The sequence below is a fragment of the Mobula birostris genome, chromosome 2, assembly GCF_030028105.1.
Source record: "Mobula birostris isolate sMobBir1 chromosome 2, sMobBir1.hap1, whole genome shotgun sequence".
Taxonomy (NCBI): domain Eukaryota; kingdom Metazoa; phylum Chordata; class Chondrichthyes; order Myliobatiformes; family Myliobatidae; genus Mobula; species Mobula birostris.
The window spans coordinates 39,643,948-39,659,111 of NC_092371.1; the positions used below are offsets into that span (position 1 = coordinate 39,643,948).

Consider the following 15,164-nt stretch of genomic DNA (forward strand, 5'->3'; position numbering starts at 1 on the left):
TGAAATCTAAGAGGGCATTCTTAGATTCTGCATGATTGCAAGAGAAGACATTTCTAAGTTAAACCACAATTCGGGCAAGAGGGTGTTTTGGTAGGCAGCAGTGTCAGAAATTTTGTCAAGAATTGAATTATACAGATATATTACCTGTGATGAAGTTTGTCTTTTTTTTTAGACCAATGGTATTCCATGCAAAACTGTAAATCTGGTCATGATGTTCTGACTGAGCAAACAGTCTATGATTGGAAAAGACTGATTGCAATGGATCTCTTAGTGGATTTTGTAGGGGATGAAATAATGACTCAGCTGCCCAAATGATCTGGGCATTAGAAATAACTAACAAAATAACAATTAAATATGCAGATGTTGTTGCCAAAAATATAAATTTTGATTGGGATGTGAAAAACAAATATTTAATGTACAACTCCTGCAAGTTTTAAAAAAGTTTCTGAAAGCAAAATTCATTTAACCAGGATTGGATTTTCCTCATGTACAGTCGGAGATGCTAAGTTAATGAGAGGAAAAAAGATTGTACTCACCAAGTACTGATGGAAGTTGTCCCGTCTGTATATTAGTTCAGTATCTTCCTTATCGGCTGCTGTTAGGTCCTGATTTTCAGCAGTTTTTAGATCACCCTGGTGCCCATCAACTGATTTGCTTTTATCACCCTGTTTGAAAAGTTTGTCAAAAAAGCTTATTTCTTTTTGCTTTGGTTGTTCTGCTTCTTTTTCAGCAGGTTCAGCAATATCAGTAGAGGGCTGCCGTTGCTTTTGAGTAGAACCTCCCTTTTGTGTGGAGGATTGTTGAAGATTCACTTTATCAATAGATACTGTGTTCACCGAGAAGTCCTTTTGATTGGTCTGGAGCTTAGCTGTTTCTGATTTTGGCTCTGTAGGAGGGTCATCAGTACGCCCTGGTACAGAGCGATACAAGGAGAATGAAAATTTCGGTTTCAAACCAGCCTTTGCAGATTTCACTGGTTCTTTTTCCTCTGCATTGGCACCGGGGCTCATCTCCATTGTTTTCTGTGATGTGAACGTCTCAGGGTCCTGTTCAACATCTGCTGCCATGCAAACAAAAATATAAACAAGGACAAACATCTTATAAATAATCTGTCAGCAAAGTTCTATTGATATGTCCAGATTTTCCATCTTACATACATTCTCAATTTGACTTTGTCCACATATACCTGGCATAAACATAAATTACTTTCAGATTTAATTCACTGCAATCTGAAATGTTATTATTCAACACATTAAGTAATTTTGTAGGATAGCAAAATATACAAGGACGCAAGCAATTAGCACATTAGTTTAACTGTAGGCTGAAAATACTAAGAGGCTGTTGGTATAATGAAAAGTTTACTCGAGGTTAAATGTAAGTATTTTTGCCCATGTTCTAAATCATTCTCTTGACTCTGGGTTTATTTTCTAGGACTAGTGGTTGATGAGCATAGTTCAAATCAATTAAAGACAGATAAGGCAATTCTGCATTTCTACTGTTTAAGTGAAATTGGAGTGCATTTGTCTGTTGTTATTAATAGTCCTGATGCTTGAAGAAAGAATTTGGAATTTACTACATAACTATTTAGAGAGTTGACCACTTCATGAATAGCTGCACACCTCCCAAGAAAGGTTGCATCCCAGCAACATAACATACAAAAGGTACAAACTTATATACTTATTTATTATTCAGAGATATAACACATGAAAATAATAAGAACAATAACCTTTTGAATTTCTTCCTATAAAATGTACAGTTCTTAACTTCACCATTTTCAATTACCAACTTCACTATTTTAACAAAAAATTTCACTGGGCAGATGACACTAGGGCTAACAGCATTCATAGTTTTTTTTCCCACAATCAGGCACCAACAAACAGATGTACATTGAAATTTGGATCTTAAAAAGTGATACTCTGCTGTTAGACTGGAGAAATTGCATCCCAATGTTTGTTTCATCACTGAAGTGTGGCAGCTGACATGAAGTTCCTGAATTTGTATAGAAGAAGTGAAATAACCATACCATTTTAAGTTTAGTTTATTCATTTATTGTTTACTTATTGAGATACAGCTCGGAGCAGGCCACTCTGGCTCTTCGAGCCACGCCGCTCAGCAACCCCTAATTTAACCCTCGCCTAATCATGGGACAATTTACAATGATCAGTTAACCTATTAACCAGAGCGTCTTTGGACTGTGGAAGGAAATTGGAGCATCCGGAGAAAACACATGCATTCCACAGGGAAGACACACAAACTGCTTACAGATGGCATTGGAAATGAACTCTGATGCCCTGAGCTGTAATAGCATCGTTCTAACTGCTACACTAGCATGGCACCCATTTCAGTCTATGCACGGCTTCAAGGACACAATAGGTTTTCATTTCAATCAGTTAACCTTCCTGGAACTAAAATAAACTTTTGCAAGCATAGAATCTACTTCTTGAGACTATATTTGTTTTAATTTAATTCTTTTTTTTTTAGATTAGATTATGAGGACACTCAGTCCTCGTTTATTGTCATTTAGAAATGCATGCATGCATTAAGAAATGATACAATGTTCCTCCAGAGTGATAGCACAAAAAAGGACAAACCAAAGACTAACACTGACAAGACCACTCTCTCTCTCTCCCTTAATACAATATTCTTCTGCTCCCTTTCTGACCCAGACTGATTTTGAATTTGCTCATTCCATCTCCCACTTCCATAGTATTTGGACTGATAATGCCACAGTCCTTCAGCTTAATTGAGCAAAAATCCACTTCGTTTTCTGTTATTCAGAAACTAATTTCTGTGTTTCTTTTTTCCTGGACCATCATCAGCTTCCATATTTAACAACTTGCTCCTCAAAAAATTGTACATTCTTCATTGTTCAAGGTTAAGTCCAACTAATGTGAAAATGATCACTGTCCATCTGTAGTTTTAGTAAATTCCATATATATTATGCATAAAAAGGTCCACTACGAGGTAATCTTATTGAATTAATGGTAATTTGTTACATAAGATTGTGAACTAGCTGAATATCAGAGGACAGACTGTGCTTGTCAATAGACTTTGATTTAATTGTAGATGAACGCATGAGTTAAGACCCTAAATGCTCACCTGATCCACTAATTACACAGTTGCATGAGTTGAGGAAAAAATCTGAATTTGTGGATACCAGTATTTCTTTAAACCAGAGCCAGAGTCAGGCTTAACATCACTGGCATATGTTGTTTTGAGGCAGCAATACAGAATATTAAAAAGTATAAATTACAATTTTTAAGTATATAAATACATACATACATATGCACACACACATACATACACACACACAAATTAAATGAAATATGCAGTGCAAAAAAAGAGCATAAAATAGTGTGGAAGTGTACATGGGCTCATTGTCCATTCTGATGACAGAGCGGTACAAGCTGTCCCTGAAATGTTAAGTGTCTTCAGGCTCCTGTACCACCTCCTTGATGGCAGCAATGAAAAGAGGGCATGTCCTGGGTTTAGGGGTCCTAAATGATGGATGCTGCCTTTTTGTGGCATCGCTTTTTGAAGGTGTTCTTGATGCTGTGGAGGCCAGTGCCCATGATGGAGCTGGTTGAGTTTGCAACTGTCTGCAGCTTATTCCAATCCTGTGCAGTGACCCCTCCATACCAGATGGTGATGCAACCAGCTAGAATGCTGTTCATGGTGTATCTGTAGAAAATTGCGAAAGTCTTTGGTGACATATCAAGTTTCCTCAAATTCCTAATGAAATATAGCTGCTGTCTTGTCTTCTTTGTAATTGCAGCAAAATATTGGGTCCAGGATAGATATATTCAGAGATATTGACACCCAGGAACTTGAAACTGCTCAAACTTTCCACTGCTGATACTTTGATGAGGACTAGTGTGTTTTCTCTTGACTTCCCCTTTCTGAAGTCCAAAATCAACTCCCTTGTCTTACTGATGTTGAGTGCAAGATTGTTGCAACAGCACTCAACCAACAACCTTGCATTACTCATGAGAAGAGTAGATAATGTTGGATCATCGGACAAAGTCAGCATGGATTTGTGAAAGGAAAATCACGTCTGACGATTCTCATAGAGTTTTTTGAGGATGTAACCAGTAGAGTGGATAGGGGAGAACCAGCGGATGTGGTATATTTGGATTTTCAAAAGGCTTTTGACAAGGTCCCACACAGGAGATTAGCGTGCAAACTTAAAGCACACGGTATTGGGGGTAAGGTATTGGTGTGGGTGGAGAATTGGTTAGCAGACAGGAAGCAAAGAGTGGGAATAAACGGGACCTTTTCAGAATGGCAGGCGGTGACTAGTGGGGTACCGCAAGGCTCAGTGCTGGGACCCCAGTTGTTTACAATATATATTAATGACTTGGATGAGGGAATTAAATGCAGCATCTCCAAGTTTGCGGATGACACGAAGCTGGGCGGCAGTGTTAGCTGTGAAGAGGATGCTAAGAGGATGCAGGGTGACTTGGATAGATTGGGTGAGTGGGCAAATTCATGGCAGATGCAATTTAATGTGGATAAATGTGAAGTTATCCACTTTGGTGGCAAAAATAGGAAAACAGATTATTATCTGAATGGTGGCCGATTAGGAAAAGGGGAGGTGCAACGAGACCTAGGTGTCATTATACACCAGTCATTGAAAGTGGGCATGCAGGTACAGCAGGCGGTGAAAAAGACGAATGGTATGCTGGCATTTATAGCGAGAGGATTCGAGTACAGGAGCAGGGAGGTACTACTGCAGTTGTACAAGGCCTTGGTGAGACCACACCTGGAGTATTGTGTGCAGTTTTGGTCCCCTAATCTGAGGAAAGACATCCTTGCCATAGAGGGAGTACAAAGAAGGTTCACCAGATTGATTCCTGGGATGGCAGGACTTTCATATGAAGAAAGACTGGATGAACTAGGCTTGTACTTGTTGGAATTTAGAAGATTGAGGGGGGCTCTCATTGAAACGTATAAAATCCTAAAGGGATTGGACAGGCTAGATGCAGGGGGATTGTTCCCAATGTTGGGGAAGTCCAGAACAAGGGGTCACAGTTTGAGGATAAGGGGGAAGCCTTTTAGGACTGAGATTAGGAAAAACTTCTTCACACAGAGAGTTCTCTGCCACAGGAAACAGTTGAGGCCAGTTCATTGGCTATATTTAAGAGGGAGTTAGATATGGCCCTTGTGGCTACGGGGATCAGGGGGTATGGAGGGAAGGCTGGTGCAGGGTTCTGAGTTGGATGATCAGCCATGATTTTAATAAATGGCAGTGCAGGATCGAAGGGCCGAATGGCCTACTCCTGCACCTATTTTCTATGTTTCTATGACCAAAACAAGGAGCCGTAGTATACTGTGATTAAAATAATTATCATAAATATAGGGAAAGGAACTGAAGTCAATAAGGAAAGAAAATGGTCTGGATGATCTGGTGTCAGTCTATTTCCTGAAAGCTATAGCTATTATAGGCTACCAAATATATTTATGGGGTAATTTAAAGTAGAATAGAAATACCTCTTAGTACTTGTGTAAACTCTTCTTTTGTCCTTTCTTGGGAGAGATATACAGTACTTACCTTGCAAGTACAGGTTTACAAGAATTATACTGAGATGCCATTTGCTCAGAAAGATTTCACAATTTAAGACTGTTTTCATAAAACTAAGAAAGTTAAGAAATGCCTTGAATATACATTTCAAAACAGTGGGGCAGATCATACTAGACTCAACCCATGCATTGTGTTTGGCTCTTCCAAGATGTTCACTGGTGCACATAATTTTCATGGAAGCGAATCTCCCAGTATCATACCAGCTTCTCTGAGGGAGTAACCAAAAAGGAAGAATAATTCTTGAATATCATCCAGGCTGGAAGGAGAGAAAGCTAAGGCCCCAAACTGAGCCTGGTCTGGCAAACTTCCCACAGCTCATCACGGAAAAAGACTTGTACCGTTCAGAAGTATCTATGATTACCATTACCTTTTTAGAGACAATCAAACATATTTAAAACATTAATAATATTAATAAAACAAATATCGCCTGTATTTTCCACTTCAGTGAAAGTTGGCGGCCCAATTCAAATGAATGGGGCTGCACTATATATGCTAGTTACAAAGTTTATCTGACCCCACAACTCTGTACATTGTAGGATGCCCTTGCACTCAGGTGTGAGGGGTGGATGGACGCATGTGCCTAACACAGGCAAATGAACAACTGAGCATCTTCTAGTGTTCATGGGCTAGAATGGGTTGAATCACTTGACTGCTTAGATAATAGTTGACAACTTCAATGACAGATGTGCTATTTAAAGCTCTTCTTCTGTTTACTTGTTTTTGCAAGCAGAAACACAGTAAAGCCTGTAGACACTACAGTTACAGAAGGCCAGGCTTCTTCTTTCAAGTTATGTAAGGTTCCACACTGTAGGCTTATTCAGAAAGTCAGAAGGCATGGGATCCAGAGAAGTTTGGCCAGGTGGATTCAGAATTGGTTTGCCTGCAGAAGGCAGAGGGTTGTGGTGGAGGGAGTACATTGAAATTGGAGGATTGTGACTAGTGGTGTCCCACAAGGATCTGTTCTGGGACCTCTACTTTTCGTGATTTTTATTAACGACCTGGATGTTGGGGTAGAAGGGTGGGTTGGCAAGTTTGCAGACGACACAAAGGTTGGTGGTGTTGTAGATAGTGTAGAGGATTGTCAAAGATTACAGAGAGACATTGATAGGATGCAGAAGTGGACTGAGAAGTGGCAGATGAAGTTCAACCCAGAGAAGTGTGAGGTGGTACACTTTGGAAGGACAAACTCCAAGGCAGAGTACAAAGTAAATGGCAGGATACTTGGTAGTGTGGAGGAGCAGAGGGATCTGGGGGTACATGTCCACAGATCCCTGAAAGTTGCCTCACAGGTGGATAGGGTACTTAAGAAAGCTTATGGGGTGTTAGCTTTCATAAGTTGAGGGATAGAGTTTAAGAGTCACGATGTAATGATGCAGCCCTATAAAACTCTGGTTAGGCCACACTTGGAGTACTCTGTCCATTTCTGGTCGCCTCACTATAGGAAGGATATGGAAGCATTGGAAAGGGTACAGAGGAGATTTACCAGGGTGCTGCCTGGTTTAGAGAGTATGCATTATGATCAGAGATTAAGGGAGCTAGGGCTTTACTCTTTGTAGAGAAGGGGGATGAGAGGAGACATGATAGAGGTGTACAAGATAATAAGAGGAATAGATAGAGTGGACAGCCAGCGCCTCTTCCCCAGGGCACCACTGCTCAATACAAGAGGACATGGCTTTAAGGTAAGGGGTGGGAAGTTCAAGGGGGATATTAGAGGAAGGTTTTTTACTCAGAGGGTGGTTGGTGCGTGGAATGCACTGCCTGAGTCAGTGGTGGAGGCAGATACACTAGTGAAGTTTAAGAGACTACTGGACAGGTATATGGAGGAATTTAAGTTGGGGGCTTATATGGGAGGGAGGGTTTGAAGGTCAGCACAACATTGTGGGCTGAAAGGCCTGTACTGTGCTGTACTATTCTATGTTCTATGTAACACTAGAAAGGATAGAAGCAAGTTTGATGCCTGGCGGTGGTTCTGCTTACAATGAAGCTGTGGAACAGATTTCTAAATCACAAGTTGATAATTGATTTGCTGAAACAAAGACAGGAAATGATGAAAATACACAGCAGGTCAGTCATATTGGAAGAAAAACAGTTCTAATGTTTCAGGTCAAAGAATAGGAAAGAAGAACAAAGACATTTTTTAAATGCTTGAAGGGTGTGGGGGAGGGTGGTGACTGTGGGGAATAAGCTGTAAACGAGGCTATCTGGTGAATAATTAATTGGCAGATTAAAATAAGTAAAAGTTAGAGCGAAAACATAAACAGAAGAAGGAGGAGATAGAAAAGCAGATCAGAAAGACATGCCTGACAAGCCTGGCTGAGCATGTCCTCCATTCACAGGAAGTGGTGGTTGCCTACAACACCACTGTCAGGGGAGGGGCTGACATTTCTAAGATGTGCTTAGACATACACAATTGGCATTTAGGCAGGCAGGGAGTTGAGGGATACAGACAATATGCAGACAGGTTTGCACTTTAAACTGGCACTGTGGTTGGTAAAGACATTGTAGAACAAATCACCTGTTCCCATGGTGTACTCTGCTATGCTCTATGTTCTACAGTATGTCAATGCTCGATGTCTCCCACTAGCAAGCTCCTTGTGCCGCCTTCACCAAGAGTTAACACTAGGTGATGGGCATGTGGCAGTGCCTACAAACTGAAAGGCATGGATGCACTTTTCAGTAGTGCTAATTGCTTGAGGGTATGATGAACCATAAATATGTAGGCTTGATCTCTGATTAGTAAGAGATTGTTGGTAGGTGAAAGATGTGATATGCTTTGAGTAGTTAAAGTTGGTTAATGATGTTGATAACTTCTGCAAGGTCATTGAATATTCTGAGGCAGAGCATCCATAGACTAGATTCTTGCTTCCTCCCATTGATCTCCTTGACTCGCTCCTACTGTCCTCACAACCTGCACCTGGAGGGTCTCCTGCAGGTGTACAATTTCTCCTCTTTTTACATCTTTCTCAGCCTGGCCGCAATGCCAGTATTGGAAGCTTGTGATGCCTTCTCTTTTCTACTCCTTTGACAATTACCACAACAATCACCACAATTTCTCACAACCATAAAGCACCTCCCCTTTAAGAAGTGCAGATGGCTTTAAATAGATTCACTTTAACCAATCCTAGCCCTCCATGAAGTTGGGCCCACTGCTGAGGTGATAAGCCACACGCTATTTTAATGACACTATATATGTACACAGTCCATGTCAGTACAAATGAATACATGTTATCTGTATGCAGTTATCCATGCACCTGGTTTTGGAGCTTCTTAATTTAGCCCCAGTAGTATTTCTACTAAACTGCTAAGATTTTTAATTGTTCCTTTGCCAAGTTGTTAACTATTAAGGTTCTCATGTTTACTTTTGAGAACTTTCATGAGTCTCCCAAGATTTTCTGCTCTCCCTTTTAGTAATATTGTACATCTTTATATTTTGACTTGGGTTTCCAATTAAAGCATCAAAGTTGATCCAGCTCATTTATTCTTGCAGCCCCAGTTACAATTTTTGAAACATTACTGGAATATGCAGCATGTTATTTGTCTATGCTAAATGGTTTAAATTATTTGCTGAACTGATATTCTATGGCTCAATTTTTTTTCCTTCATTTAATTCATAGTTTATTTTCTGAGTGTTCAAAAGTTCTTTATTTCAATCAATTGTTCTTTCTTATCCTCGAGTTTTCTTTCCTCTCCTTTCATCTGATACAGACCACGGTAACCCATATGTTGCTAATTTTCTAAATCGAAGAGCATGGTTACTGCTATGGATGCAGCTGTTTCCTCCTCAAATCTGATAAAAGTATCAACAGGAACCTATCTTTCACTTTTAGGCGTTCACCTATCTGACATTGACAAGATTCTTTTTTTGCCATTGTTAATTTGATATTTACTCAATGTACCAGCATTATAGTACATTTTATAGGATGGAAAGAGAAGTTGTACTGGAATCACCTTAAAACATAGGAGAAGAATTAGCCCATTCAGCCCATTGAGTCTGCTCCATCATTCGATCACGCCTGATTTACTTTCTCTTTCACCCCCTAACCCCTTAATCAAGAACCTATCAACCTGGAACTGGTCCCAGGCAATGAATCTGGTCAGCTGTCAGATCTCTCAGTGGGAGACCATTTCAGAGACCAGAATTCCCTGTCATTTATCATAGTCTTGGAGAAGGATAGGAACAAACTGTGTGATAAAGTATTTAATTGGGGAAGGGTGAATCATGATGTTATTAGGCTGGAACTTGGAAGCTTAAACTGAGAACAGAGTACTCTGTTTAGGGAACACGTATGGAGTTTTGGACAGGTTTGTCCCATTCAGACAGGGATAAGATGGCAGGGTGAAAGAACCATGGTTTACTAGAGATGTGAAACATCTAGCCAAGAGGAAGAAAAAAGCTTATTTAAAGTTTAGGAAACAAAGATCAGACAGGGCTCTGAACAGTTATAACGCAGCCAGGAAGGAACTTGAGAATGGACCTAGCAGAGCTAGAAGAGGACACAAGAAGGCCTCGGCGAGTACAATTAAGGAAATCCTAATGCATTTCACTCATATGTGAAGATAGCTAGAGTGAGGTAGGATTGATGAGGAATGGAAGAGTAAACATCTGGCTGGAGTCAGAGGTCCTTAAGAAATACTTAAGCTTCAGAATTCACCAGTGAAAGGGACCTTGAAGTTTGTGAGGACAGTGTAAAATAGAATGATATGATAGAATATATCAACATTAAGAAAAAGGAGGTGTTGGAACTTTTGAAAAACATTAGGATAGGCAAGTCCCCAGGGCCTGACAAGATACATCCAAGGTTACTACAAACAAGAAGCAAGGGAGGAGATCACTGCTCCTTTGACAATAAACTTTGAGCCCATAGTCAGCATGGCTTTGTGAGAGGCAGGTCAGTCATTCCTCACGAGCCTGACGGAATTCTTTGAGGATGTCAATGAAGGTAAAGCAGTGGATGCGGTGTACATGGATTTTAGTAAGGTGTTTTGATAAGGTTCCCCATAGGGAAATGTAATAGTTTACAAAGCCCAAGTATGACCTGAGTTGTGACACATTTTTCGGCATGGATGCCTGTTGCACTGCTTCAATCTTCTCTTGTGACTTACTTAAGCCACAATTGTCAATGACATGTCCACAATATGAGATTTCATTCTTGAAAAACTCACATTTCTCTCTCTTTGCATGCAGACCATACTCACTCAGCCTGGTAAGCACTTTACCAAGGTCCTGGAGGTGCTCTTCATCATTATTTTTCCAGTTACAACAATGTCATCAAGGTAACATTGTGTTCCTGGGATATATTGGAGCATATGGTCTATTGGTCTTCGCCAAATTGGTGGAGATGATGCGACAACAAAGATGAGACTATAATACTGGAACAGTTCTTTGTGAGTGTTGATTGTGAGGAACTTCCTGCTTGACTCCTCAATCTCCATTTGTAGATAGGATTGTGACAAGTCAATGAAAACCTCTTCCCACCTGCCAAAGATGCAAAAAATGTCTTCTATTTGTGGCAGAAGATACTGTACAGTATGCAGCACCAGGTTGATGCTCACCTTGAAATCCCCACATATGCAAATAGCTCTGGCCTTCCCGTTCTTGATCACTGGGACAATGGGCATAGCCCAATCGCTCCATTCAACCTTGGAGAGAATCCCAGACACCTCCAAGATCTGCAGTTCAGCATCCACTTTAGGATAGAGTATGTAAGGCACTGGATGCACTTTACGGAATCTTGGTGTTGCTGTTTCATCTAGTTCAGTTCTGGCTTTCATTCCTTTGAGTTCACCAATACTCTTCTCAGGCACCTTCTCATTAGCATTAAGCAGCTGCGACAGCCTTTGGTTGTGCTACTATTTGGGCTGCAGTTCCCTGTTGATGCCACACTGAGAACTTTGATTGAGTGCCAGTCTAGTTGGCTTTTTCTCAACCATTCACATCTGAAAAGTGCTGGCCCTCCACTTTTCAATACATAATGTTCTAACTGCTGTGTATGGCCTCCATATATCACATTTACCTCCAGCTTGCCTTTGTGAGACATTTTTGTGCTTGTACAGGTCTTTAACATCACTGAGGTCTTCTCTAATGGTATCTTAGAAAATAGTCTGTTGAAGTCAGCTTCTGGAATTATGGTCAGAGCTGACCCTATATCCAGCTCAATTTTCAGCTTTACACATTTATTGTGATTTAGATGATTTTGTGATCGGCTTCAATTATACTATGCAGTTCTATGCATGCTACTTCACCATGACAGTTCACCTTTTCAGACTCAATGTTGTCTGATTTTGTTTTACGTTTGGTAACTTTATACATTTGCCTAGTTTTGTGTTGGAGACACTTCACTTGGTTGTGTTTTTTGTCTGCCTTGCATAGTCTCTCCATGTGCCTTTGTCTGTGACACCTTCTGCAGACTTTTTGCTGAACCAACAGTCATTTGCATCATGAGAGGATTTGCCACATTGATAGTACCTTTGGCTTTTGCACCATTCAGGAACATTTTGTGCATTCCACGTTCTAACCTCTTTTTCTGTAGTTCTGCTGCATCCTTTGCTGTAGTCTTTAATGATATTGCAATGCTCCTTCTAAGGTCTCTTTCGGATAATAGCCTCTTTTGAGTGCTTTGACTATGCATGCCACATACAAGCCTGTCCCTTAATGCATCAGAATGTCCATCTCTAAAGTCATAGTACAGAAAACATTTGTACAAGTTCTGCAATGTGTTCAGAAATGCTTTCATCTTTTGACTGGTTCCTTCTGTAAAATCTAAATCTCTCAGCTATTACAAATGGTTTGGAGTTCAAGTGATTTTGTAAAATTGTAACAATTTTGTCAAACGCCTTTCTTGCTGGCTTTTCAAGGGGTTACTAGGTTGCGCAAGGGCCTGTATGTTCCTAGGCCGATTAAGTTAAGAACTGTAGTGACTTGCTTTTGCTCCTCCACATTGTTTGCATTACAATACAGTTCCACCCCCTTGTTATATGACTCCCAGCCTTCATCAACATCCCCAGCTGAAGCTATTGCTATGTTATTTTCACTTTAAATTCAGCACATCTTTTACTGTTACTACGCACTGTACTCATGCTTTTGTTAATGTCTGTGATGGCTTTCTAGTGCTGTTTAGTCCTGTAACTGTCAATGCAGTTCATGATATTTTCTGACGTTCAGCTTCATCCTCATTGCCAAATTGTTGTGTCTGGGCACAATGACATATCAATTAGATAAATGCTCACATTAATAGGCTTTAACACATCCTTCACACCTGAACTGCATTGTTGCACTGTGAGGTGCAAAGCTTGGGAACTGGGAAGTTTTCCTGCTTCGTATTGTTCTAAGGATTTGACAGCACTTGACAGCTCCAGTGTGTGGATTGCATTAACTGCACACCCACACCGGGCTACTTAAGCAGGCATTCTATGACAAACTCTAAGAGAGATCCAGAAAAACAAGAAATATGCTTTGATGACATTTGCAAAGTCAGCTTTAAAAAAATGTAACATTCACTCCTCCTCATTACAAACCCTGGCCCTTACTGACTAAATGGAAGGGGAGTATCTGGGAAAGCATTGAGAACCTTTAGTGTTTACATCTAGAGTACACAGAGACCACTTGTAAATCTTGCAAAGAATGTACTGAGAACCTTGAGTGTTTACAGCCGGGATACACAGAGTGCAAGAAATGTACATCTTTCCAAATAATCTGCGCACCTACCACAACAAACACCACCTGACCCATCTGTGGCAGATTCTGTGAATCCAACATTGGTCTCTTTAGCCATCTCAGAATCCAGAGGTGGAAATGGAAACAGAGAAGAAGGTGCCTAGAATTCCCTTACCACACAAAACACTGAGGAGAGTCTTTGGAAATGTCTGACCCTGCTTTCAGAATCTTCAGTACTACAGTGCTGGTAATTTGTATAAATGTTCTGGGAAATGTATGTACATACAGTTTTGTCTAATACTTAACTTTATGATGGAATAAATCTGATATAGAACATTAGCAATCTATCATCACCTGATAGGTTTGCACACCATTTGCAGTGTTTGAAAGTCATACAAAGAAATCATTTCATAACATCATTAATCCATTTTATATCAAATAGCACATGAACATTTAAAATGACGACCGTCAATGGATTCAATACTTGTAGTATAACTTGTCTCACTGTAGAAATAATCTAGCGATTTCCCCACCTTGTTCATCATAAACTAATTAATTTCTACATTATTACTTACTGAGTATACCAAAGACGTCTCTAAAGAACTCAGAACTTAAATAGAACAGACTGTCAGTCTCTCACTTTCTATTTTTTAACTTCATCCCTAACAAGGCAGACTAAGTTTTTGCTTTAAAGACAATGTTAGAAGTATCAGGCTATTTACTGTCGATTGAGAAAATGTCAAAGGCTAGCTTAAAAAAAACAGAAAATGATTAAAAATATTCAGCAAATCTAGCAGGATCCATGGTGAGAGAAATCATAACAACATTTAGGTCAACTTAAAATGTACGAAAACAAGTATATCTATCTTGAGTTGCAGAGGGGAGAAGAAAGAACAGGGAACAGGGGGTGTAATAGAAATAGGAAGGCAGTTCCTAGGAGACAATTACTTTTGGGCAGGCAGTTAGACAGAAAGCAGAAACAGAAGAGCATACATGAATTGTAAGGTGCAGAAAACTTTACTGAAAATCTAAAACAGAACTGAATACCCAGTTAATGAGGCAGCATCTTTGGGGAGACATAATAAGTGAATATAGTGGGTGGATAACTTAATGTCAAAGTTGGATAGCTCAGCCTCAAGAAGGAATGGCATGAAACCTCTATGTTGAATATTGAGGCCCAAGGGCAGAAACATGCCAAATCAGTAACTAAGGTATTATTTTGTGAACCTACATTGGGAAATACTGGAATAACATAGGAGGCCAAAGAGAGTAGAGAAAGATGTAATGCAGAATTAAAGTGACAGGTCAATTCAAGATTCAATCAATGCCTAGTCTGTCAGCTTTAGACACTAACTTCCATCACAGAACTTTTTAAAAACCAAGACTTGTTATAAAGCATAACATGTTTTCTATTACTTCTGCAGCAAGATAATTTTAAAGTTCTTTCATAACATTAAAATAACATTTGCAAATCCTTATCATAACACAGTTGACACTGTCAAAGTAGTCCATAAGACATTAGGGTACTCAAGCTATATGACCAAGAGGGCAGCCAAAGCTCAAAAATTTGAATCATTACTTCAAAAGGCTAATGATAACAAAATTGTTTACATCAGAAAATACTTGGAACTGATCATTATGCTCAGAATAATTGCAGTATACAGAAATCAAACATCTAAATATTTGTAGTATCAAATATTTTAAAGTAAGAGACATCCCACAGTAGCTTATTACATTGCAAAATTAAAATGTACACTTGGTGGTCTAGTGGTTAAGATGCTTCTAAAAGCAGGGAAATTGATAGAGAGGAAATTCATTATTTGCACAGTATGGTAGATAAGGGGGAGAAGTTTGTTCCTGATTTACAACAGCTCTATCTCCTGTATAGTCAGCGGCTGACTGTGTTTGATAAGTGAAAATAGATGATAC

General features: G+C 39.7%; 1 protein-coding gene across 5 annotated transcripts in view; it reads right to left on the minus strand.

Moving 5' to 3' along the window:
* Nucleotides 1–15,164, minus strand: part of bcas1 (brain enriched myelin associated protein 1) — a 151,286-nt gene that overhangs the window by 80,117 nt on the left and 56,005 nt on the right. For all 5 annotated transcript variants that reach the window (XM_072276771.1, XM_072276764.1, XM_072276789.1 and 2 more), the window contains one exon: nucleotides 537–1,057. In XM_072276771.1, the coding sequence (XP_072132872.1) occupies nucleotides 537–1,057 (521 nt within the window). The remainder of the gene's footprint in view (nucleotides 1–536; nucleotides 1,058–15,164) is intronic.